This window comes from Cavia porcellus, unplaced genomic scaffold (genome assembly GCF_034190915.1).
Source record: "Cavia porcellus strain 051 isolate PalLab524CR breed Dunkin Hartley unplaced genomic scaffold, mCavPor4.1 scaffold_13, whole genome shotgun sequence".
Taxonomy (NCBI): domain Eukaryota; kingdom Metazoa; phylum Chordata; class Mammalia; order Rodentia; family Caviidae; genus Cavia; species Cavia porcellus.
Genome location: NW_026947496.1, coordinates 52,677,145 through 52,700,518, shown reverse-complemented (window position 1 = coordinate 52,700,518; position 23,374 = coordinate 52,677,145). Strand labels below are relative to the sequence as shown.

Below are 23,374 nucleotides of genomic sequence, written 5' to 3'. Positions count from 1 at the left end.
AAGAGCAAAGTCCGGGTCTTTTTTATTCACCATGAGTTTCCCAGGTGCATGCTTCAGAATTGGTACCTTTGTGATAAATTAATGAATGAATTATCAATCGCTTCACTATCACCCAGAAGCAGTGTGAACACAGCCTTACTTTTGCCCTCAGTGCCCTTGAAATCTGTGGCCAAGATTTTTACTCTTTTGCAATAGCACACTATCTTCAGGGCTGCAAAGCGCCTGTGTATCATCATTTCTCACAAAGACAGTTGAGCTAGAATCATCCTAACTGGCCTCTGGGACACCAGATTTGGCCACCCTCCAAACCTCTCTTCATCTGGCAACCAGAGAGCTGTTCCTCTGTGTAAAGCAGTCATGCTCCCTGGTACCTCGCCCGTGTTCACAGATGCCACACTATGCTGGGTTCCACCTGGAATATTTTCCTCTCATTTGCATGGCAGTGATCTTACTACTTTTCCCTTGTCCCTTCAGAACTGACCTTTCCACCTTTTGGCCTTACTGGATAAATTACAGATCTAGCATGGTATTTATGTCACTTTGAGTTACAAGAAGGCATAGCTCCTGGCTTTGGGGCCAGTCATGTTATCATTAGCATAGTGTCTGGCATGCTGTAGATAATTCGATAATCACATGCTAGATGTATAAATAGGCTACAAACAGTAAAACAAACCATTGTTGATCCAGTCACTTCTTGATATGCTACTCCACTGGAGGAATACCTTCTAGACCCACTCATTAAGTTCTATCTCTATAGGCTCAATCTACCAGAAAAAAATACTAAACTGAAGGGCAATAGTATATTCAGCTAACACTGCTGCTATTTAAGTGAACACTTGCTGACCAAGAAATATCACATAACATTCCTGACTTATAATTAGGCTTGAGGTATCAAAAACCAAATGACCCAAAATCAAAAAACCAAAGAAAAGGACCTCAGGGAGAAGTACTTCTGAAACAGAAAATAAGTTCCCTCTCTTGTCTCTATGAAGAGAAAGGCCCAAAGCTCCTCCTAGACTCACGGAAAAGGGAGTAGGGACAATGCGTGATATTTTGCAAAGGAAAGGACCAGCAGAGTCCCACAGACACCCCTGAGCTAGTCCTTACACTTCACTGTACACAGAAACAGAGTCTTCATAAATGGTGAGGCTGGAATCATGAGTCAGTGGTATAGCTGTCCCTGAAAACAGGTCTTCCAATGCATTCATTCATTCATTTCTTCAACATTTACTGAGCAATTACTAGCTCCAGTATATGCTATTTGCCAGGATAAGATACTATTCATGGTTATCAACCTTGTGAAAGTTAGTTTTCAATGCCTATCCCATAGTTCCTCTTATAACTTCATAATGTTTCCCAGTCCTACCTCCCCTTAACTAATAAACATCTATTTTCTTATATTTAGTGATGATTCCTAGATAACTGCAAAATTTAACTCTTATGCAAACAATTCAACCAGTTTGTAACTCTTCGTTTTCCCCTCTTTATTCTATTTATCAAAACTTTTAAATTTCATTTAATTTTTAAAAATGCCACACTGACATCTGAAATATTTTTCAGATAGCTATACCATCCCAAAGCCTCAATTCAAATGACTTGTCATAATGATGTTAGGAGAAAATGTTAGGTCTGCAAGAATATATCAATATTATAATGCAAAAGTTTCAGAGTTGAACAATCTCAACCCATAGTCAGAATCTTGAATCAAGGCTTAATATTTTTTCTATAGTAAGAAAATTCTGTTTATCTCTAATCCTACAAAGTTAAACTAAATTCACTGCTTCATAAAAGACAACAACAAAGAACCTGTCACCACCTTATACCAAATATTCTAATATGTATGATTTTGGTCTGCAAATCCTGCTTAATCTTGTTTTTCTTTTTAAAAATGAGAAATTAATTAGCAAGAAAATTAACCAAGAAAAATGATTGCTCAAATTAACCAGGAAAAGTGATTGCTCTGAAATCTTAAAATACTTTGGTCAAAACTTTTTCAGAGAAAATAAATGACCCATGATGAAAATATTTGCATATCTATAATTTTCACTAAAGAGTTTCTATTTTCATTCTGTGCGGTAAACATATGATTTTTCAAATTCACATTGGCTTGCAAAATTCCAAGGCACCAAGAGTAGCACTTATTTACATAAAGTAAAAAGATACATTCTGGTCTTATTCTAAACAGGACACCAGAAAACAAAACTAATACTGTGAACAAACAAATCTTAGCTAAAACTCACTGAAATAATCCAAATGGTTTCCATTCCAGGGAAAAGAGTAACTCAGCAGTCTGCATATGGTTGCTTTTTCTAAATACACAAAATAAGCAAAAACACCACCAGAGGAAAGTGCAAATGCTGAACCCTTTCTATTTCTATTTTCACAGGACTGCAATTCATCAATAGCACCAAACAGGGCTTTGCCATCCTTTATACCCACTTCCAGGTGGCTTCCAGTGTCCCACCCAGAAGATCAGAGAACACAGGATAAAGTTTATGGAACCATCACTCAAACCACAAGGCGAGAGACAAGAAAGTCAGAGCCCCAGCCTCTGATTGTTGCAACCAGAAGTAGAAAGTCAGCAACCTAAAACTTTGAAGGTGTCTAGCATTCAAAATGATTACAAATAACACCTATATTCTAACCAAGAAAAACAAAAAGGGCAGAGCTAAGCATTTCTTAAATAATAAAAAGATCTAAAAAAAATTAGTAAATAAATCAGAAACCTTCGCCTAATAGCAGTAACAGCCTAGAGTTGGCAAGACTGTTGAGAAAAATATTCTATATTAAGAAACATACTTAAGGGAAGTATTCAAAACTATTCACCCGGGGTAGCAGACAGTCCAAAGTGCAAAACCATGAGTGAGGAAAGTCTGTCTGGGGTTATTACCGGGCACATGAGAGTATCTATCCTCAGCACTAAATTAACTTTAAAGAGTAACAGAAAAAGAAAAATGAGAATTGTCTTTTGAAGTTCAAGACAGAGAATTTATTTCCAAATCCTAACCCTAATCCTTTCCTCCTGAAAGGAAAATAATTATTCAAGAAAAACAGCAAAATGAGGAAGTGGTATTCTTTTACAATTTATGTTAATCCCCACCAGCTGTAATTTAAGAAATCTGATGACATCAGCATTTACAACTGAGCCAGCAAGAATGACAGAAGTTCAAGTGCAGAATCATCTGACAGGAGGAAAAGAAACCTGGGGGTGACTGGAAAACACATTGGGAAACATGGAAAACTAATTCAGTTTGCCGTGAATCACTTCTACATCTTCAAACACCGACAACGCCAAAAATAACAGTAAAAAGTGGAAAAGGAAGCATAAGCACTCTAACCTAATCAAATGATCTAGTGGAAGTTCTGAAAAAATGTCCAGTGAAACAAGTGAACTGGACATTTCGGAAAACGGAAGAGCAGCCAGCCATTTATGAACCAGAGTCAGAGTTTAAACATTAAACAAAGATTAACAACAACAAAAAAAAATTAATACCTTTTTTAAAAAAAGTGTCATATAAAAAGCTGTAATCTGAGTTACAGTGGCTGCCATTTACATTACCTTCTTGAAGACAGCACAGAGTCAGTTCCCTGGTCTCTTTTTCACAAGAAGAGAAAACAGCTCATGGGAAAAACACTTACGTATGTTCAAGGTGTCCCATTTGAGTTCATGGACAGATGACAAATAGGTCTGAATTCCCGGCATGAAGGCCAACCATTAGTTTGTATTCATGTCAGAATCAAAGCAAGAAGAAAACCACACCAAACTTCACTGACCAAGCCACATACAGAAGAGAGATGGAAACACTCACCAGGGCCGCCTCGGCCCTTTGGGGGAACATCGAGGCCACTCAACCAGCTCAGAAGGAGATTATTACGGAGATGTGATGGCAGCCACCCTGCCACACTCTGCCACACGCTTACATGCCCCTTCTCTCAACACGAGGAAGACCAAATTAGAGATACAGTGATAATTAATAGGATCCTTGGCAGCAGGAGCTGGCTTCCTTAGCAAACCAGTAATTGCTGCCTACTTAAAATGACAGAGAATTCATCCAGGCAGGAGGGAGGTGCCAACGATGGTAATCATGAAGGTAAAACAGACTTTACATCAACAGGTTACTCGGCTCCCATTCAAAACTACCTCCATATCTAGACTCAGTGAATAATGACTGCAAACAAATTCAACACCTTACAGGGGAGGAAAGAGATCAATACTCCCCCAAGGAAAGGATACACAGAAACTTCATGATAATACATGGAGCTCCCCTCCAAAAACCCTTTAACCCCCAAAATATCATCAATTACTAATTAGATAATAAAAATAATAATCAATATTTACAAGACACTACATTGGAAAAGAAAATGATTACTGTGATGGATTAGAACATACCACTGTTGTGTGACATGTGATTAATGGCACTATAGATATTCTCTATGCCCTTATTCTGAAACTAAAATAATAAGGAACTAAAATAATAAGGAATAATAATAATAATAATAATGAATCAGGAACAGAAGCAAAGAAGCAGAGAGAGACTATGCTTCTCTTGGTATGTGTGAGAACAAAGTCTTTTCTTTTAAAATTGTTAGTGGTTTTTTTGTTGTTCTACTCATTAAGAGTAAGAATGCTTCTGTATTTATTCTGTGGATCTCTAACTCATCACTGATGGAACCCACTAAGTATATGGCTCACCATTAAAACCATCAACTAGAATTTTTATACCTTCTTCCTGTTAGGCCATTATATCCTTTTATTGAAAATAGTTAACTCAATACGTTGCAGTGACTAATGCTCTTAACACCACATGTCAAGGCAGAAGTTATGCTCATTACACAACATTATGGTGTTTCAAGAACTCTGGCATGTAAAAGATAAACATCCCAGAATGGAACAGCCTGGCTACAACCTTATGAAGACACAAAAGAAAAGCAATTAACAAGTCAGGTTGGGAGGGGAAAGAAGCAGAAAAAGAGAAGAGAGATGAGTTGAAAACATCAAGATGCTAGAAGCTACATGTTCAGTGGTAGAACACATGGATGGGGATGTAGACAAGACTTCTCAAGGTCATCAGGTAGCAACCTTCAAATATATGATATTTGAACCAGGCATTGTGGTGTCTGCTTACAGTCCCTGCTACTGGGGCAGCTGAGAGGCTGAGATAGGAGAATCACTTGAACCTACCAATTCATGACCAGTTTGCTGGGCAAGAGAGTGATATCTTGTTTCAAATTTAAAAAGAGAGACAGAGAGAGATCTTTAATAAAGAATGACAAAAACATACAACTTCCACACCACGCCCTTGGGAAAGAGCCCATCTTTTGCCACCTTTCTTGAAGCCTTCACAGTCTACCTCCTTCCCTTCTTCTGAAATAGCTTTGAAAACAAAGGACTATACAGACAGGCATGCTGTGAGCACCTTTAATAGATGTACCTATTTACTTTGGATTCAAATATTCAGCCACACCCTGAGCTCTTTGTCTTTACTTAATCAGAAACCTAGTCCTCTTGCCATTCCAAAATCAACATGACTTGTCATCCATGATCACTTCCTGTCCTGCCTCTCCCTCCGAACCCCAGGATACCTGGTAGCCACCATAGTTTGGGGAAGAAAAGAGTGAGCTCTTAAACCAGACACTCTTTGTTTCAAATCTTGTTTATTTGAATAATTTAAAATACTGAAGTGACGGAAGACAGGCAAGTTCATCTCTTCACCTATAAAAGGGATCCTACAAACCTCATGTTAGAATTACATTATGTAAGGAATTTCAAATGTTTCACCTCACACCTGGTGGATAGCAGGTGCACCTAGCTCCGAATTATTCATTACTGCTCTTTTGGCTTCTTGACATTTCTAACACTGAAAAAAATTACACAGGTACTTTCCTTATTTCAGGACTAAGACAGACAGACACATACACATGTGTGTGCACACTGCATCCCAAATCTTTCTTTTTATAGTATTCAAGGAAACCGTACGCAAGAGGTCAGCAAAGCATTATATAAGACAGTGTGTAAGGATGGCTTTAAAACGCTTCATGCTGCTGATGTTACTAGTACTGCTCCTCTTTGTGTTCTCTGTCTTTTATTAAATTATGTGGTCTGTTTGCTCTGCAACTTGCAATGGCCACAGAACACAATTCCCTCCCTCTTTTGAAAAGAAATGTAAGTACTCCTAATAGGTGCTCAGGTGATGTTTACAACGACAACTATGCTGATGACTATAATATGGTAATTTCTGATACACAAAGAAACCAAAATCATCACCTTTCAACTCTAGGCCCTTACATATACACCTCAAAACAGCCTGCACCACAATTTCTCAGCCATACATCTATTTTCTGTTGGGAGTCTTCATGATTTCTGGGTCTCTTTGCCCAGATTCTCACACTCACATTCCACCCTTCTAAATAAAGCACAACAGAAATGATATCAAAATAAAAAGTACTAAATATAAACAGTGAAGCCCCCATCAACTTTAAAAATCTGAAAATGAGGACAATTTTTATTGGCAAACAAATGGGTAAAAACAGAAGATGAGACTCCCAGAAAATTTTTTATTAATGTGGCTTCATATGTAATCTGTCACATGTTGATAATACCGTATTTAAAATGTTCTTCCCAATAAGTTTTTATGCAGAAAAACAACTGCTAGAGAAATACAGCCGAAAGAAAACAATTTTTACAGCAGGCAACTCCCAATATCCATAGATTTCTCCATTTTCGAATTTACTTACTTGCCAACATCTATTTGCAATTCCAAACATCAACAGTGGAAGCATTTTCATAGTCAAATGTGGGCATTCACAGAATAGCCAGAAATTTGAGCAGCCCACTGTGTACATTTCCAACTGAGGTCAAGCAAGGGGGTGATGATCTGCCTTTTGGTTTCAGCACTCGTAGCATACTGTGGTTTCTTTCAAAGACACGTTTTCTGCATTTCTTTGTGTTTTGTTGGCCACTCCACCATTTAAAGGGTGCCTATGCACAGTGCTGACGTGATTTCTAGAGAGCCCAAGTGTAGGAGATTGTGATGTGTCCTATGGAGAAAATACTGTACTAAGATAAACATCATTCAAATGGATAGATCTTGGGGACTGGGGATTTAGCTCAGCGGCATAAGCACCTGCCTTGCAAGCAGGCAGTCGTGAGTTCGATCCCCGGTACCGATAAAAATGAAAAAGAAAAAAAAAACAAAAAAAATGGATAGATCTTGAGACCATAATACCAAGTTAAAAAAAAAAAATGAGACATGGAAGGGTCAATATTACATGATTGCTTTTGAGCGGTCCAAAATATAAATAATATAAAAGGCAAAATGAAAGAGAAATGATAGGAAACAGGACTTTTTAGAATGGAAAGGAAACTAGGAAAGAATAAAAAGAGGAGGGGAAGTCAAAATTATTAAGATGTGCATGCTCCAATTCCTCAAAATGAAAGTAATCATTATGTACACAAACATACCAATAAAAACATAAGCATCATTCAGACCCAGTTAGAGTGCTTCAATTTTAATAAATCAGTAATGTAGTATATTCAATAAACTGTTTAAGCAGAACAGTAATCCACTGATTAGTTGACAAAAATGCTGTCATCAGAGGCTCCCAGGAACCTAGCTACTATTTCTCTAGTAGCAGTGGTTCAGTATGCACTAATTTAATGACGACAGAACATTAGTAACCAGAACCGTTTTATGACATTACTTATGTAGTAACAACCATGAACTTATTGTATCGAGGAATTAAATACATCAGTCATTTCTATATTTTGCCTTCTTAGAATTTTCAAAACTATGGTAAAAAGGAAATTCTATGATAGGCCACATTTTTTAGGTGAGGATACTGAACTTCAGAAAAATTAACAAGAACCCATAGCTAGTAAGAGGAAAGGTTGAGATCATTTTTATACATCTCCTGAAAGGGTTTAATAGAGTCCCTCAAAGTTGCTGGCCCATTTTCACACACTGAAGACTGCATCCATCCTCTTTGTTCTTTAGTCAACAAAAATTTATTGGACACTCAGCAGCCTGGATAGTCAAGATACACAGAGAGCTAACAAATTCCCTGTTCCCATGGGGACTGATAGTAAAATAAATATTATAACTATTTATAACTAGAAGATGCTTGATTTCTTAAAATATACATTATTTTTTTAAGTAAGGCTTTCAAATTAAGTGGCAACTCAAGCCATTTTTTAATGAATACCATTTAAAACATATTCCTTTTCTAGAGTGGCTGATACGATCATTAAATGGGCTCTTTATTCCCCCAGAAAGAACTCATCTGCCCCTTCATGATCTGATCATCACTAAGCAGTCACTCAGTTGTCATGGAGACAGTAGGCTCACCTGGACACTTTTAGCTCAAGTTTTGTCTCTTGGCTCTAAAGTAGGCTCAGTAAACACTTCTCAAACATCATGTCACTTCCAGAGCCAAGTAAATTTGCTCTAGGATGCTACAAATAGTATTTTAATAATGACTCTGGGAAAATAAAATTAATAAGCAAATCTTATCATCCTCCCAAATAAATGCCCCAGGAATCTAACACTGAAGACATCCAAAGTCACCCTTTCCATCTCTGTGGCTGGCTCCACCCCTAGATCTGAGCTCAGTTTCTCTCATCCAGCCGACACAGCCACTTCACTCCATTCTCTCAAGGACAGTCAGAGTTCATTAACCCATGAGACTAGAGCTCTTCTCAATCTCCACTCTTCTGTGTTCAGAAAACCTTCAAACACAGCAGCTCCACAGGAAAGCATCCATCACTACATACCTTTAGCTTCAGTGCTTCAGTGTACCTGTTTCCTCTGATTTTGTGGGAAGAGGGAAACTTTTGTGGTTTGTTGTTGTTGTTGTTGTTTTTCTGTTTCCTTATAAAACTCAGGACTGGAACTACTTCTCCAAGAAACAAGTTCAGATTAGTTCTAATACCAGAGAGAAGATGAAATTATCTGAACAATGCTGCCTTGAGAATCCTGTATGTCTGTCTAACTGTATGCATGGATTCTAGTACAAGCTCCATCCCATTAAGTGGCAATGAAATTCACCCTCATTCACAGCCACACACCATTGATAGTTGGAAGTGGTCTGGAAGATTCTTGAGCTGCTCTTACACTAGGATCTATTTGAAAGCTTGCTGCAAAAACTGCCAAGAATTTGAGAACTGTCTGTTCAGCTGGTGTGTTTTAAACTCTGGACTTAACAGCAAAAAAGCAATGGGAGAGTCAACAGCACCTGTGCACAGAAATGTTACCGTGATTAACCATATCTCCAATTCTTATGCAAACTCCTAATTCTAATAGAAGTGGCACCAGTAATAGTACAAAACTGCAGTAGTCAGCAAAGATGGGCAACAAATGCAGTAGAGCAAGCAGAGCCCCAGATGTGGTCACACCTGCAGCAGCTGGCATCCACTGCATCTCTAGAACAAATTTATTACTTCTCTGTATCTTCACAGAAAGAAAATGAGGCAGGCACCTGGCTGCCCTGGTAACAGGACTCAGCTGCAACCGACAAAGGCATCCACACACAGGCAAGTTCCCTACAAAGATAGTTACTACCCACGTTAATCCCTTTCTGTTTTCTGGTGACTAGTTCAGCTACAGGTTTTAGGAGCAAAACTTCGTGATGATGAAGACAAGACAACTATCATGTAGGTAGGATGAGGGGTATCTTAAAACTTAAGACTCTAGTCTCCTAAATAGCCAATACCAAGGGGAAATACTAGAAGGACAGAAAGATCTAATGACCCTGAGGTTCAAGAATGCAAGGCCTTGTGAGTTGTACTGGCTAAAGGTGGCTGCATTTAGACCTGTGGTGTTTAAAGCATAAATACAAAGATGAAGCTGCAGATGACAGTTAGCAGTCACACTTCTCGGCCTGGAGAAGACAGTGGTGCTGAGCTGCTTCATGCCATGGCATTGGGCAACGCCAATTAGTGCATCTTATTATTCATTTCTCCACCCAGCTACAGTCTATTATTATGATGAAAGGAAACACAGTGATAAAGACAAAGATTGTGCTGGACACAAAAGTTAACGCCTTGCATGCAAATAGCTCCTGCTGTCCTTAAATACCTCCCTCTTTGCAGTCCCATAATCCCCCACTGTTTGACCTGCAATAACTCTAAAAGACCCTGATGCTGATTATCCAACTTGACCACTACTGAGGCCCTTTTCTCCCTGACTCTTCCTGTCTTCCTGCTGATTGCCTCCGAGTTATTCCCTCTCTTTTATTATGGTGTACAAAACTAAAAATTCACTTCAGGTCAAAAGCCTCATTGATACCATGGATATGAAGGTAATCAGAATAAGTCAACTAAGAATCAGATTTTGGGCTGAGCCCTCCACTTATATATCTCTTTTAATTTTCACAATTACTCTATAATGAACAACATATTATTATCCACTACCTCCTTTTAGTCTTGTGTTGAAACAGGGGCCTCAAGCATAACTTGCCCAAAGTTACGAGGTGGCCAAATTGCAATTTAAATTCAAATTGGTCTTACTCCAAAGTTAAGACTTGTTAGGACTTTTAACCAATTTGCAGCAAGAACAGATCAGAGCTCTTTCTGCAGAAGCAACAACAATAACAAAAAAATTTCAAAATACGTGGGACTCAGTGAATTAAGCACAGAGACAGCCTCACTTCTGGGAAAACAGGAGTCTGGAAATTTTCAATAGACTTTATTTGTCTGACCCAACCTTGGCCCTGCCCTTGTTTCTCGGCCTCTACTTCAGCATAAGGGAAGTAAGCAGCTTGGTGAGATTCAAACAAAGCGAAAGACTCTGTTATGTCAAGACACCCTTATGTGTGACGAAATGGGTGCTGACTGGTCACAGACATCCAGCCCCTCTGTTTTGGAAGCTCCCACACTCTACAAACTGTCTGGATTTCATTAAAGATGGGAAAACAGGCTGACAGTCGTATTTCAAGTTTTACTCAGCAGAAGTTTTGTGAAAAACAATCTGGTCATGTGGACATGCCCTGAAGCACCATCACTATGTTTTTTAACCAATGCTTTGTGTTAAGTAACTGCTTCACACTCTCAGAATCTGGAGTAAACTGCCACCCCCTCTTGGTTTGGGTCAGGGTTCCTTATGATAATAAAAATGGGTTAACTGCAAATCACTGAGATCACACTTATAGAAACTTACTTTGGTAAACCTAGTTATCCCTATCTGTATCCTTGAACTCTTAGTTATTTAACCAACAAATGACTTTACAAGCCAAATTCAATCTGAGTATTTTGCCTCCTGACAGGGAAGCCCAAGTTTATATTATTTATATTTCACATCTTGCAGTGTTTTCTGTTTCCTTGTGTAAAATCACCCACCAACACCACCCTAGCGTAATGGTTTGCAAGGTGTACACCGAACCCAACAGAGAAACTACTCCAGATGAAGTCTTACACCTAAGACCAGCACCTCAATCAGAAATTGCTATGCTATTCCCCAGAAGTCCTCCAGGGGGTGCTCCTGCACACTCAGGTTTGGGAAACTGCACTGAGGCTTTTTCAATGGTCTCCATATTGAATTACTCTTGTATTGAAATGAAACATTCCCTGAGTTAGAACACATTTAGTAAAAATAAGGGAGTGCTGTTTATATGGTTTTTGATAATAATTGCCTACTGGTTTAAAAAATAACAGTTCATTTCTCTCAAGAAAGGTAGTTCCAGATTTACATTAGTGATATTTCACTTTGACAAATGGATGTTCTCCTCCCTGAAACCAATCCCAGTGATAAGGCCATAAGGGCAGGTTTGTATTGAATTCTCTTCAGTTGCCGGAGCCATGAAACTGAACAACATAGTCTGAGCATGTGAAAGGAGTAGATATGAGAATCTGGAAATGAAAATATTAATAGACAAAAGTGTCCACTCAAAGAAACACACAAGAAAAAGGAAGCTGGCTGCCAGTGAGAACTAATTAGAAAGATGTCAGGCATATGTATAAGAGTGAGAAAAGGGGGTACAAAATGCAGAACTCCAAAACAACAGAGGGGCAGATGGTATCACTGACCCCCAAAACAAACGATAACTAATTGTCCTTGTCATTAAACTCCTGTTAAATCATGCATGTTAGTGACTTCAACACTATGACCAAGTAAGCATCATCAAACCCTCTCATTTGTTTCTGAATCAACAGAGATTTAAAGTTTCCATCCATAATCAGTGTCATTAGAACTGCATTCCAAGATCCCATCATTTGGCATTTGCTCATCTAGCGTTTACCTAGATAAAAATATTATTAGTGGAATGACCAGGGGGAAATTAGTATGTTATGATGATGCAAGGCATGGTTCCAAAAAGTCTACCCTCTGATTGTCCAGTATATCATGTGTCAGGAGCCAACCTCTTCCAAGTTACTTTCCGCACAAACTTCCTTGCAGCAAATGGGCAAACTTATCTGGAATGTCACCAGGGATTATGCCAGCTGGTTGTATTTGCAGGGATTGCTTCACATAAGCTACTATATAATCTTCTTTTAAAAATAAATAACTAGACTTCCAGGAATGCAGAGTTGGTATCATCTTCTTTCCTTACAAGTGACCCTAACTGGTCAATAGCATTTTATTGTTTACTCACGGTTTTCTTGGCCAAAAAAAGCATTAAAAATCAGCTGCAAAAGCTTCTACTAGTCAAGGAGCCAATCACCTAAATTTAGATGGTGTTGCTACACAAGCTCAGGAATACAACTGAGCAAAGCTGACTAAAGTGATGCCTTTTCACTTCTGATGAAATTTTTCAAATAAATACTAAAAAGAAAGGCAGCAATATATCAGGGTTTTTTCCCCCGCCCTCAGGTTTTGTTTTTTTGATGGAAGGGTGACTGCTAAGAGCACTGACTTATCTACATGCTTGTTCATGGACTCAGTTTTTGAGAAATGTCTTTACCAGTTAAGGAGAAACTGCATTCATACAAGGGGAGCACTGGAGCACTTCTCATAAGGGCCTCTGGCAGACTTTATTAGAATTACACTAACCCCTGAGTTAAATACGAAAATCATCTTTACAATTTTCATGTGCATTTTCTTCAACCAAAATTTCAAATCCTCAGTAATAAAAATAAAACCTATATTTTGATAAAGCATGCTTCTTAGAACCAGTTAATATTGAAGAACATTTTGCAGCCAAAGTACCAAACTAAATACAGCATTCCTAACTATCATTTCATAATTATATATAAATTATATAACCCCAGCCTCCACACTAAATGAATCTTGTCTGCTTCATACCTTCTTCCCACTGTAGCAAATTAAGCTTCCCAGAAGGAAAGTTTCCTACAAATACAAGCCATGCATTCTTCTAACAGTGTGAACAACCACTTTTCCACTGCTGTCCATGATCATATGGGAAAAGAAAAGAAATGATTCAGCAAGTTATCTACTACAGGGAAGGAGAAGGCAAGGAAGGGCAGAGATCACAGATGTCTTCCCTAAATTGCTCAATAAGCCACAGTTTCTAATAAGACAGAATCCTACCATTGCTCTCAGACACCTAGCATTTGCACTTAAAATATTTCTTCTCACACAACCTAGGATCTTTCCTTTTGAAAGTTACCATTCCCTAGGTACCTGAATCAAGGAACACAGCTACTGAAATCCAGATGCTTCAAAAATTTCAAGACATTCATTAAAAACACAATATCGCCTCTGGAAGTCAAGGCTGGTGAACGCTGGCATCCTGTGTGGGAGGAGAGCTTTGCCTTTTCATTTCTGCACCTACAGTGACATTTTGCACCAGTGTAGACAGGAAGTGTGACCCAGGGCTGAGACACAGGACTGAGAGTCAGGAGTTCTCCACTGCTTCTGTGTTCGCGGTGGGCCTGAACATTTTGTGACATCGAGCACATAGAGGCACTGCTGAACCTTTGCATACTTGTACATCCCCTTACACCTAGAATCAAAATCCAATCTAAAGCCCTACTCTTAAGCTAACATCTTCAGATATGAACTCAATGCAGCCACAGTGGGAAGACCAAGGCCACAGCATGGACCAAGATGATTCTGGAAGAAAGAAGAGATAATAACAAATAACAAAACACATTTCCACATTTAGTCCAGGGCTAGTTTTATAAAGACAAGCACAAAATCTGACCACTAGATGTTAAGGAAACACATAATTCACGTTATAAACAAAACAAAGATCAGTATCTTCATTTCTTTCTCCACTATTCAAAACCAGTCCTACAATCTTCTTAACCACCTACTACAACCTAATGTTCACTGCTCCACACATATTACCTCTTGTCTTCATAGCAGTCTTACAAGGTAGCTACTGCCTCATTTTACAGAAGAGGAAACTGAAGTTCAGAAAGGTTGTGTGATTTGTCCAAGTCACAGAGCCAATGACTGATAGTGCCAAGACCTGTAACTTTGCATCAGACAGTCAGTCTTACCTCAAAATCACTCCCTCCATGATATCCTTCCTGGTTATCCAAACTAATAAACCCTGATTCTTTCCTAGTCACATTCTACCAACAATTCCCCATTTTGTTTCTACCACAATTAACAAAAACTATCTTGCTCACTTATGTGTTTGGTATCTATATTAATTTGGAGGTCCTTACCTCCATCATGGAAGCATGATGCTAGCAGAAACTCTATACCCCATGGCCAGTGCAAAGCCAGACACACTTCTGGTGCCTAACAAATAACTGGGAGAATAACAAAGATGGAAGAGAAGGATATGGAGAAAAACAGATACATCTGGATCCATTTGATCTCAGTTATCCTTCTGCTTAAACTGAGGGAAGCTTAAAAACAGCTTGAGGAGGACAATAAGGACCCTCGCTTACGTCATATTGAGGTACCATTTACAGCCCTTTGGGGCTTTTCTCACCATGACCCTGACTCCTACAAAGTCCAGCATCCCTTCCAGCCTACCAAGATTCAACTTCCAGCTCCTACAGAAAAGAGCCAATGAGTCACCACTTGCAGCACCCTGTGGGGGAACAGTGCCCAGCACCTGGAAACCCCTGAAGACAGGAGCATCACACTCCTGCATCTCAGGACAGATGTCACAAGTGAACATCCCAAAGGTTTACTTTTCTATTCTTCATAGCATGCATGAAAGGCCAAAGGAAGAAAATATAAAACAGAGAAGGAAGGAAGCCAGCTGGATGTATAATCTCAGAACTCTGAAAGGCTGGGGCAGGAGGACTGCAAATGTGAGCCTAGCTTGTGCAACACAGTGATTTAGTGGGGCCTGTCTTGAAGTTAAAAATAAAGGTCTGGGAATGCAGCTTATTGTGGAGGCTATGAGTTCAATCCCCAATACAAAAAAAGAAAGATCAAGAAACAAAGAAGTCATGTTTAAGAAACCACCTAGACAAATGGGCTTACCACTGAGAAGCCAAACCAGGCCTTTTTTGAAATTCTTGGGATAGAGGGGGAGTGGAAATATGGGGACTCTAGACCTCCACACAGGCCTTTTCACCTCTTTGGCCTCAGTAAAGATGCAAGTATCATGTCTTTGTATAATTCTTTTCCTCATACTACACAGTGCTCACTAGACTCACAAACTGTGTCTAGTGACTCCTTTACAATATGAAAGCTTGCGATTACAGCATTTAATATCTCAGACTTGCCTTCTTGATTATTTTCTCCAAATAGTGCATACTTGGAATACAGTCAACATTTTTATGATTTATTCCAATTAGATAAATCTAAGTTATATTTAATAGCAACACGCACACACACACACACACACACACACACACACACACACACACAGAGCCCTTGCTTGTTGTCCTTAACAAACAAACAAACAAAGTAGCCAAGGCATATTTTTTCTTATTATTTATCCTAATACTGCCAGCTCTGAAACAAAGCAGTTGGAGGGAGAAATTTAGTAACTTTGATTTGTCCCAAGATACATTTTTTTACACTGAGGTCCTATTCCTGACAGTAAGCACATGTGACCTGTTCTAAAAAAAGGATATTTTCCACTTCTTGCACAACTGGAGCAGATATAAACATCAGCCTGTGCAGACTGCACTGCAGAACTCAGAGAGAATGAAACATACTTAGACATAAAGAAATCCTATAAATAGTGATAATTGAGAAAAAGGAAATCTCCAATAATACACAAAGCTAACACTTAGAACACTTAGAATACCACTGTAATCAAATGTTTCATCCAATCACACAACAAAACTAATCTGCATAGTACAAGGTGATCATCTGCAAGGTTAGAGCACCACAGTCTTACCTATTTTACTTCAAGTATGATTCTATATATGCACTAGTTATTATGAGCAGGAGGGAAAAATTGTTATGGTAAAGTTCTACCAGAACAGAGTTGTCATCATTTACTAAAAATACAAGGTGCTATCTAAATACATTGACATGGTTTTGACCTCACCTTGGACACTTGTACCAACTCTAAGATGATGGGTTTTACTGACCCTACTTTACAGGTAAAGAAAATGAGACCCTAAAGCCAGGAATGGAAGCTCATACCTACAATCCCAGAATTTAGGAAGCTGAGGCAAGAGGATTGCCTCAGTTCCAGGCCAACCTGGGCTCAAGAGCAGCCTGAACTGTACAATGATACCCTGTGTCTCCATAAACAATAAATAGAAAAAAAAAAAAGGGAAAGACAGAAGAAAAAAGATAAAAGAGAGACAGAAAGAAACTAGGTAATTGAGACTCTAAGAGTCTTGAACACAGATGGAGTGGACAAGTGGCAACGCCACCACAATAACATTTAGCCATGGGTCCCCTCTACACCCGGCATGTGCATCAAGTCTCTCTGCTAGGATTCCGAACACATAGAGAATCATGTTTGGATGCTGCTTACTCTTGAAAGCAGACACCACCAACACCAACACCCTTCTCCCTGCTCTGGAGAATTCCCAATGCTGGTACCCATCTTCCCACAGGGACCACACTTTGCCATATATGATTACCTGGACCCACGTCTCCTCTTTCTGCAATCCGAAACTGGATACCTCCAAACTGGAGGTTTTGGAGAAGGTACAGTGTAATATAGCATAGGATTTTGCCCCATTATGCACACTGTATTATTCACCAGTAGACAAGAGCATGGGGCTCAAACAGACTCAGTTCAGACCAGGGCGCCTTCTAGAACATGGTACCTCTCAGTTTCCTTTTCTGTAAAATGAAGATAATAAAACCACATATGCCCATGACGGAAGTGAGAATTAACTGAGTTAATAATGCAAATAAAATATTCAAAATAACTCACACACAATAAGCATTAGCTAAGCATTATCTATTTTTAAAATTAAAATTATTATTGTTTTTATTTCATATGCAAGTTTTGCAAAATTAAGTACATTTTCTGCAAGTAAAAACACAACAGGGCTGACACACAATATACACTAAATAAACATTACTCATCATTATTGATATTAATTTTTAAGTACTAGCACAAGAAATACGTGCTAAAAATGAATCTGCATGTATGTCCTGATGGTATGGGTGCTAGCTTTTTTTTTAACTAGCATAAAGGAATTCTTACAGATTAGATGAAAAATATAAAATGTAAAAAAAGTTATCCGAACACTTTTATTAGAAAAGAAACAAAAAAGATTTTAGCAATATTGAGGAAATTTTATTGCATAACAATACTTGCCTTAGAGAACCTAGCCACAATCAACGGAGTATACACACATTCCAGAATGTCACGTAAGGGTTAGTTCCTGAAAATACCAAGAACCACATCTGCTAACATTCTCTGAGCACTTCCTACATGCCAGGCACCATTACCAAAGTCAACGACAGCGTTAATGCTCTTATGCTCCCTAGGAACCAGGCCCCCATTTAGCAGATGTGAAAAATGAGAGGTTACCCCACCTGCCCAAGGTCACCCAGCTACCTACGGGAAGACACCGATACCAAAACAAGGCTTTAATCTCTGTGCCAATGGTCTTCTCCAGACTGGACAGACCCCAAAAAAAAAAATCAAGAAATTTTCAGAAACCAACAAAAGATTGATAATTTTAACAAAAACAGATTATTTCATGAAAGAAAAGACATTTTTAATACAAAGACAAAAGGAAAAAAATGTCAGCAGAAATCCAAGAAATAGCAGTGGCCTTCTACTCAGTGTGTGTGAATATGCTTGCAACACAGCAGTCCTTGTCTTTCTCATCTCACTGTGTATTTGTGCAAACTTCCTGCAGCTCTCTTTGAATCAACCTGTGGGGACCACTGTCGCATCCTTTCACTTGCATTCTCATAATCTGCAGAAAGTTTAATTTAGTAACAACTATCTAAAACACTACCAAAATTTTAGAAACTGGAATTCAATTAAGCCCATTGTGAAATCTGCCTGGGAAAAGAGAATTATCAACTACAAAATCCCAAAACCTTGAATTGAGTTCATCAAACAAAGACTGTAAGTGGCTGCTACTACGCTGTAAGACCCAGACCTCCACCTCCTAGCAGCACATTCCACAGCTCCGCATTCACTTCCCCAATATGGTGATGCCAGTGTATAAATTCTGGATTCACTCTGACATCTTCCTCTGCCACATACAAAGGTTTCACAAACCCTGTTGGGGGAGTCAAAGTGCAAACAATTGTTCATTGGAAACTTTGCTGATAATACTACTTTCCTATGACACGGTCTCCCCAGTTAACGTGAACAAAATGAGGATAAGGTTAACATTAAGACGCTGGAAATGAAATGTGCCTGTTCTCATTGAAACACCTGAGTCATACCGACCTGAACACCAATGACGAACACATACATTTCCCTTTGAAGACAGGCTGGAGGATATCTAACTGAAAAGGAATACAATGCTAAACGCCAAACAAAAGCTCTTTACTCTAAATGGGATGCTAAGGGACACAGCCACATAGAGTCAACAAATATTTATTGCTAAGACATACTTCTAGGCCAGTAGTTCTAAACCCAATGTGATTTTGCCCACTGAGGGACACGTGACAATGTCTGAAGACACTTTTGGTGGAAGAGGCAGTGCTGGCCTCTAGCAAGAAGAAACTGGAGATGGTGCTAAACATCCTGCATAAGAGAGCAGCACACTGCAAGGAACTATCTGGCACAAAATATCCCAAGTCCTGAGGCTGAGAAAGTGTGTTCCAGGCTTTGAGGACACAACAGTGAACAGAAAACAGAAAGAAGTCCCTGCTCCCTCAGAGCTGCAATCTAGCGTGGAGACACACATAAGAAACATAACCTACCAGCAAATTACAGAGTAGTTTATAAGTACTGTGGAAAAAAACAGCTGGCCAGGGAAAGACGTGTAGAGTCACAGCAACTGTGAATATTGTGGTCACAGAAAGCCACACTCACCTCCTCCAATGACACTTAAAGTAAGATCGTATTGGCCCACATAGAGTAAGTGCCCTGGCTGTCTGGACAAAGGCTGGGCCAGCCAGAAGCAAGTGCAATATACAAATGCCCAAAAGTGGATGGACATGGGCCTTCCAGGAACAGTAAGGACACCGACCTGGCTGGAGCACAGGAAGCCACAAGAGATGGGGTCAAGCTGACAGGCAATCTGACCATGTGGCCTGCCTTATGCCATTTTAAGAACTCTGAGTTTACTGCAACAAACTAGGTGCCATGCAGATCTTTGAGCAGAGAAAGACATGATCTGACTTGAGTTTTAACATAGGATTTCTCCATGTCAGCTTGATCCTCAGTTTGAGGTCACATGTCTTTGTGGGGACTGCTTTGTGTACTTAAGACTGGCAAGCAGTGGCCCTGGATCTATTAGAGGCTAGTAACAAGCCCCTTCCACTACAGTGATCAAAAATGTCTCCAGACATTGCCAAATGATGGGGGAAGGGAGAGTCTGGGCAAAAACGGACCCTAGTTGAAAATCAGTTTTAACCAGAACACCCTGGGCTAAGCTAACAATCCACTCTCAGTGAGTAAGCGTAAAAGGCAGCAAGTGGTTATTTGGCGACAATCACAATAACCCAAGGAGGGCTGATAGCTCCTTGGCTCAGAATGGTGGCAGAACAGCTGGCAAGAAATAGGTGAATTCTGGACACATTTTCAACTCCAGATGACAACACGAAAAATACAATTGAGAGATGATCCCACTGCAGTAGCCTTAATCTCTGAACTACAATTTTCCCCTACCAGGACTTGTAAAAAGTGAGAAGGCTGAGCAAATACTTAAGAAACAATGTGTAACCCTTTCAATGTCATACAACAGATGTCGATGACAGTACCTTAGACAACTGCAGAAAACACTATAGGGAAGCACTGCCAACTCTCTACATTTATTCACAGATTTTATTTAACTAGTTTATTTCAAAGAACATGTGTCTGCTCCACATACAAGTTTTACAACAACTTTTTAAATTTAGTCTTCCTTTCCATACTGCTGCTGTCCCACACCTGCTTCCAGTATCAACGTGTGAAGCCATCTCTTCCCACATATCCACTTTTTTCCTTACATGTGCTTGTGAGCCAGCTACCAAGGATATGCAACCTCGCAAATAATTTCTGCTGACTCTGAGAAAGACCAGGCCCAAATCCTTCGAAATGAATGCAGTGGCACTCATCTGGGTTTTTCCAGATGGTATTTTTCTTCACTCCCTCAAACTCATTTAATGTTATGTATCAGCTACCATCAAAAATGTTCCAAACAGTCCAGTTAATTCATTTCTTTCAGGACTCCACACACACACCCGCTCCCTCATTCTGGCCATGTAAGCATTTGCTTATAGAAGCAAAAGCAGAGACTGCTCAGTAAAACACTAGTCCCTTCAGCCAAATGCAGATAAAGTTCCAATGAGCATAACCAACAATACCCTTTACACAATATTACTCAAAACCCCCAACCCCCAACACACACAATCTATGCTCACACACAAAATAGCCATTATGAAGAAAAGCTACCAGCTAAAGGCTGGTTTTTCGCATCCTTCCAATCTGCACTAAGCATCTGTAAAAAAAAAAAAGCTGCTTCAGTAAGTGCTGCCCAGGATCGACTCTTGTCAGATTTTCTTCCTCAACTTAGTTTGGCCACAGCCCTGAAAGAATCACACTTGGCTCCACTTCCTGTTAGAGCAAGAACCAGACCGGTTTTCTCCAGAAGCAAGAATTCCACCACCTTGCTCCTGACTCAGTTGCCCTTTTGCACTCTCCCTGATTTCGGAACCCCTTCCTCCTCTGCCGGCCAGGCCCATCCACACAGGCCCTAGTCACACAGCTAGGCAGTGCTGGGAACCAGACAGCGGTGCTGCCCAGCTCTTCCATTTATATAGTCCTATCTCACCAAGAGGGATGGAAACAAACCCTTCTATGCTATCACAGCCTCAAGCAACCCTCCCATGGAAAAAAGAAGTGGGGGTGCGGGGAGGACCACAGGGCAAGGAGAAAGGGGAGAGTCAACACCTTGGGCGCATGGGCGAAGCAAGTAGAAATGGAGGTGGTCAAGAAAGTGGTACTAGGTGTCGGGGGCGCCAGATCAGCGGGTGTCTTCACTGCGCTCCTAAAGTTTCTGAAGCGCCTGGTGAATTATAACTCCTGCCGCTGCCAAACGGGACACTCCCAATAATACCGCGGCTAGAAAGGCTTGGGTTTGCCCCTGGTTTAGATAAGCCAGGCTGCACCCGCAAGCGGAGCCACGCCCCTGAAGGCCCCGCCCCTGCACTCCCCAGTGTGGTCCGGCAGGTGGGAGGCGGAGTCCTGGAGACTCACCTGGTGGCCACCAAGGGTTGGTCTTCCCAGAGGGCTGGGCAGCAGGCGGGCTCACTGTACCCCTCTCACGCCGCATCTCAACCCATCCCCAAGCTCTTCCTCTCCCGCAGTCAGCTGCAATTTGCCAAAAGGTTCAGCAGAAACTCTCCCGCATCCCACCTGGTCCCTGGCCCGGCGTCGCGCTCCTACTCCTCCTCTCTCTCCACGCGCCCAGTCGCTCCCCAACCCCCACCAAGGCTCGGCTGCTGGCAGCCCCAAGCCAGGGTCCCCGCGCCGGGACTCACGGCTCCCAGCCGCCTGCTGCGTCCCAGAAGTGCGCGTTCTCCATGGGACAGCGAGATGCTTGCGGGCCGAGCAGGATCGGCTCCCAGCTAGCGGGGGCCAGGTCGCCCTGGCCCTGGGACAAGGGCACGGGGTCCTTGTCTCAGGGCTCTGACACTAGCTCTGCCAGCCCCAAGTGGCAAGGACGGGGCGCGCCGGCTTCTCGCCGCGCCCCCTCCCAGCGGTCCCCACTCACCTGCTCTTTAGAGGTTGACTTTTGAGTTCGTAATATGTTTTGGGCTCTTCGTGAAACTCCTCCCCGACTTCGAAATCCGGCACGATCCCAGATTCCGACTGCATGGCTTTCGCTTCCCGGCCTTCCACTGCTCAAAAGTGAGAAGAGAGACAAGGGACGCGTAGAAGGTGGCCGGGCCTGGGTCCCCCAGATGAGTGCGCCCCCGCGCAGTGCCCAACCCGCTTGCCCGCGCGCTGCCGCCCGCCCCCGCGCGGTGAGTTTACACTCTTACCAGCGCGGGAGGGGCCGAGCCCCAGCACTCTCTGGGAGTTGTAGTTCTTTGTGGATCAGGCTCCCTTGTTCTTCAAGCGAGTAGCTCCTAAGAAAAACTACAGATCCCAGAGGGCCAGGCGACGGAGAGGCAACGTGGTGGACACCGCTAGTGCAACTCCTGTTCAGATTCATTGTCAATGTCAGCAGCTCCTCTCCCTCTTCTCTCCCTACTTGCTTCAAGGGTATAGACGCGGCTATTTAATATTAATAAGAACGGACTCAGCCCGCTGCCGCACAGTCAACCCGCCTCCTTCAGCTTAGACATTTGCGAGGGCACGCCGGCTCCTTATTTTAAAACTAAAATAGGGAAGAGTTTTGACACGAGAAAGTTTTAGCATTCAAGCCTGTTTTAAAATACAAAAACTTCCTATCAGCCTTCATGTTTTCCTGGGTTGCCAGACATATCAACTCGTTTTCGGGTTGGAAAAGAGTCCTTCACACCGTAATGAAAACAGGATTGGAGAAGTTGTCTTGTGCGATCCTTTTTCGGATCCAATCCAAACTGAACGTTTATAGTACTTTGCATCAGCTGAGCGATTCTTTCCCCTCCATCCAGTTAACACGTCTAATCTAAAGCAGCACTGGAAAGATTTGGTTAATTTAAAACTGCACAAAGTTTCAGAACGGCGTCGTCGCTGTCTGCTTTCAATTTCTCAGTTGGCTGGGAGTTCAAATGAGATTTCTCTAAAATTTCACGAGTTTGTCAACCCCTTCAGAGTTTCCCAGAACGCTGGTAACAACAGACAAATGGGCTTTTTTTTTTTTTTTTTTTTTTTTTTTTTTTAGCTCTTTTGTCCTGTCAATCCTAACCTCTGCTAAAGTCTAATAGAGTGTCTTTTATGAGAAGCGTCTTGAACAATCTGGGAGGCGGTAGAGAGTCGAAAGGGAAAG

General features: G+C 40.9%; 1 protein-coding gene across 6 annotated transcripts in view; it reads right to left on the bottom strand.

Annotated features, from left to right (window-relative positions):
- Mitf (melanocyte inducing transcription factor) overlaps positions 1 to 22,425 on the bottom strand; it is a 198,710-nt gene extending 176,285 nt beyond the window's left edge. For 3 of the 6 annotated variants that reach the window (XM_013156514.3, XM_063260242.1, XM_063260243.1), the window contains exon 1: positions 22,172 to 22,425. In XM_013156514.3, the coding sequence (XP_013011968.2) occupies positions 22,172 to 22,275 (104 nt within the window). In that variant the 5' untranslated portion in view covers positions 22,276 to 22,425. Of the gene's footprint in view, positions 1 to 3,809; positions 14,614 to 21,654; positions 21,677 to 22,171 lie in introns of those variants that run through there. The other 3 variants (XM_023566568.2, XM_063260246.1, XM_063260245.1) reach the window with 3 other exon arrangements.
- Between the last annotated feature and the right edge of the window lie 949 nt (positions 22,426 to 23,374).